The 4,205-nt window shown below is 32.4% G+C and overlaps 1 protein-coding gene across 1 annotated transcript; it reads right to left on the bottom strand.

The window, feature by feature from the left end:
* Window positions 1-951: 951 nt before the first annotated feature.
* Window positions 952-4,205, bottom strand: LOC114196031 (PHD finger protein ALFIN-LIKE 4-like). The gene is made up of 5 exons (XM_028086524.1): window positions 3,978-4,205; window positions 3,848-3,880; window positions 2,888-3,116; window positions 2,037-2,169; window positions 952-1,474 (listed from the first exon to the last, which is right to left on the bottom strand). Exons 1-5 carry the CDS (start codon window positions 4,078-4,080, stop codon window positions 1,211-1,213), a joined length of 762 nt encoding a protein of 253 aa, XP_027942325.1. The 5' UTR covers window positions 4,081-4,205; the 3' UTR covers window positions 952-1,210.

Below are 4,205 nucleotides of genomic sequence, written 5' to 3'. Positions count from 1 at the left end.
CTGAGACGGATAACCTTGTGCCCTAGCAAGACACCTTGTAGGGGACCAGAGGGGAAGAGGAAGCTGCTGTTTCTGAAAAGGGAGACAAGAGGCAAATGAGGCAACTGAGTGGGGTGTAGGGGTCCTACTGTAGGGCTGACCTTGGGCCTCCGAAAAGGCCAGGCCCAAAACTTTATAACACTAAAAAAGGGGCTTACAAATAACAACTTTAAAAAATATAAATATAAGTTGAATTACACGTTTTTTAATAAAAAGATTGAACAGTTTATAAAAATATATTTTCTAGATTGAATATAATATAATATCATTTTTTTTGTATGGATTGTTTGAAACTTATTAGTATAAAATCTCAAAATAACTATGGATGTAATTTTGTGTTTGAAGAGTTTTTTTAAAGAAATATTTTTTATTTTATAAATTTATATTCGGTAAATATAAGTTTAGACATATTTTAAAGTAACTGTAGTTTTAAATATGTATTAAGTCTAAATGAACAATATTTTTTGAAAGGAAAAAGATTTTACTAGAATATAAACTAATAAAAAAGTGTATCAAAATAATTAAAAAGAAAATAGCAAAAAAAAGATTAAGAGAAAAAGAAAACGTGAAATATTTGTCTAAAAGTAAACAAATCAATAAAAATTAAGTTACAACCTTATGAAACTATTATTTAAGATATAAGTAAAATAAATCTGTTTCACTATATATTTAGGTGTATAAGAAAACGTTCATAAACTAAAATCTAAAGTTTGCCGTGGAGGATGACCCAATTTCACTATCACAAACTAAACTCATTATTATTACTCATCATATTCTTAATCAACTCAAACAAATATTCTGTTCTCCACTTTTGTTCCGTTCTATTCTAATGAAAAAAACTTAAAATAGAAATAATATAGGTTTTTTTTTTTAATGGTCTTTCTCAAATGAGATGTTTCAGACACCACCAAGACGAAGGAAATATATGGTAATTTTTGAATTAGCTTAAAACATAAATATCCAAATTTTAGACAGAATAAAGCGTTACTCAAATACCTAATATAAATCTGAAATAAACCTTAAATTTTGGATAGAATAGAGAGTAAAGAGTACCTGATGGACCTAATATAATCTAGATGAAGTTGACGTAAACATATAAGCAGTCATAAAACAAAGTTTGCATTCAATAGAAGTACCTAATATAAATCTGAAATAAATAAAGTAGAAACTACTATTGACGAACTCTCTTGTTGCTGCAAGATGGACATTTGTACTGCTGGATACTCTCAGCCTTCGCAGGGGTAATCCTCACACATTTCCCATGAAACCACCCCTCACAAATGTCACAACCAATCCAGAACTCGTCATCAAGTGCATAGTTCTCTCCACATGCCCCACACAGTGCCTCTCCATGCTCTTCATCGTCCTTTGCCAAAGCACCCTCATCCTTTGGTTGCATTGATTTTGAATACTTTTCTTGTGATTCAGAACCTCTCTGCAATTTTCAAACCAATGGACATTATCTAAAGGTGGGAGACAAATTTGGTGCTTGTATCTCATTACAAGTCTTTTATGTCTAAAGAGAAGGATTATACAACCTTTTCACCTCCTCAAATGCATTATTGCTGTTGGATGTAAACAGATACTACTTATTTTGTTTAGATCTAACCACCAATGGTAATACATTAAACTTTGCACTTTATTTATTTAGCTTCAGTTCAAATGTTAGCATTTGAAGTTCATACCCTTCTTTCTGAAAAAGGAAATTCTCTTAAAACAGAAACACTTGAAGTTCAAAGACAATAAACTAATCCTAAATATTGAATTAAACTAAAAAAGTTAATTAGTTTTATTGTAAAATTAAAGCTATTTCATCTGCAAACAATGTAAACATTAATGATTAGTTTGTTTGTTCACCAGCAGGAATTCAAAGAGGTTAAACTAACCAAATCTTGTATCAAATTAAAGAAAAAAAGTAATTAGCTTCATTGTACAACTAAAGCTATGCCATCAGCAAACAACTACTAATGGTTAGTTCATTTTCTCAGATTGAATACCTTAGAGTTTGATTTAGATTTGTTATTGTCATGATTAGAGACTGATGACTTTTCCTTTCCTTGTTTCTTGGCCTTCCCAGCAACAACCTCAAATATTGTTGGAAGATCATTTATCATACTAAAAAGACTCTTCCTGCACACGAAGAATGAGATATAGAAATTAATGAAAGATAAAAAAAATTGAAAACATATATCAAAATATGAAATTAACTACACAAAAAAAAAGAGGGCAAAGAATCAAATTAATGAGAGGGTGCAGACTGAAACAGTCTATAATCAAAGTTAGTAGGGAAAAATCAGCCTCTCAATTCAACAAAAGCTTGACTTCAGTACCTGAATTTAACATTTATTGTATAAATTACACTCTGGGTTAGTTGAAATGAAATCCAAATCCAGTATGTTATCTGTTCCTTTATGGATTATATGTGTATTATGAATTTTATTAAACCCTTGAATTCAATCTACTATTTGCAATTTGAACCCCCTTCTCAATTTTAGGTAAAATCCCGATTTTAACATCTTGTTTCTTATAACCTAACGCTTCATTTACTAATTTCAAAGGCAAATAAATCAACAGAATAACTGTCATAACTGGATACATTAAAAACTCAAACCATTAGGGTAAAATTTTAGAACACAATATGAAAAACAGTGTCCATCAAATAACAAAATTAACAACTAACTTTTATGGATAAAAAAATGAAAAACAGTGTCCAGACATCCTAAAAGTTGAGTCTAAAGGTGTGTTACTGAAGATCAAACATATCCCCCATCTAAGGGGAAAAAAAACTAGTTTGTTGAGTAAAAGTAAATGGAACATGCAAATAAATAGCGGAAAGTAAAAGAGTTACCTATCAGCCTTATCAAATCCAAATCTTGCACCAAAATACATAGCCACAGAAATTAACCATGTATCACTGTGCACGGCAACCAAGGATAGCCAGTCCTTTTCTTCCATCCCGTCTCTGGCAAAGTTAATACCTAGTGCTGGTTCTGGAAGCTCTGGCGGAACCTCCTCAGCAGGTAGATTGACTTCCCAGTGCTCGTTAGGAAATCCATAAAGGCAAAGATTTTCCTTATCTGTAAGACAAAACTCATTCAAATCAATTATAGTTATTGAAGATTCAAAAGTGTACAAATAAATGTGACAAATTCAACCCTTGCACACCAGAAAGAAAGCTAGGACAAATGACCTCGAAAGAAACTAGAATGAAACTAAAATTTAGATCCCGACAACCCATCATACATGAATGATAAATTAATAAAAAAAAAGTAAAATGAAGCCCTCTATCACGTATCAGTTTGGCAAGTGAAGTGTACCAAAAGACGAGACGAATTTAATTGAAATCTACAAACACATGAAAACATATTCCCCTTCCCAATTCAGCTGCGACAGTATCACGGTATGGTAATGTGAAAAAAGCAAGCAGAAATGAAAAACTTTTTTCAATTTCAAAGAGATTTATTGAACTATTTACATCAGGTATGCGACGAATTAGTTTGATATAACGAGAACTAATTCGGGAAGAAAATAATTATAACACACCATATAAAAAAAAAAAAATCATCAAGTACTCACGTTCGGCTTTCCTTTACATTAGAATCACAGATTAATAATGTAATTTCAAAAATAAAACCTTCGGCAGCCAAGTAGGGCATTCTAAAATGAAAATAGAGAAATAGTCTGGTAAAATCAAACACGAAAGGCGAATAAAAAAATCAATTGAATAAAAGTGAAGAGAAACGAGAAGAGGCGGGGATTGAAGAAGATAAAGGTAAAAAAGCGTAGAGAGACGCAAAAACAAAAATACCTGGATCACACTGCTGGTAGAACAATTCAACATCTGCGTAAGAAAGAAAACGTTACGGCGAGGAATAAAGGCGCAATTGAAATTGAAAAAAAAAAAAAGGAAAAGAATTAAGAATGAAATTGAAGGGTACCGGTGGTGAGGGCCTTAACAATGGCGGCTCTGCGGCCCTTGAAATCTCGGAAGACCTCGTTGACGGAACGGGGATTGTAGGGAGCTCCTCCGGCTGCGTCCATGTGCAAGAGAGAGTGTGTTCAGTTAAAGGAAAAGATGGAGGGAAAGGGAAACAAACACAAAGATGCCAAAAACTCTTTCACCACCCCCTTCTTCTCTCTCTATCTTTTCTTTCTACAACCAATTC

Source organism: Vigna unguiculata, chromosome 9, assembly GCF_004118075.2.
Source record: "Vigna unguiculata cultivar IT97K-499-35 chromosome 9, ASM411807v1, whole genome shotgun sequence".
NCBI lineage: Eukaryota > Viridiplantae > Streptophyta > Magnoliopsida > Fabales > Fabaceae > Vigna > Vigna unguiculata.
Note: the sequence above shows the minus strand (reverse complement) of the source record. Positions and strands in the feature narration are given on the sequence as shown.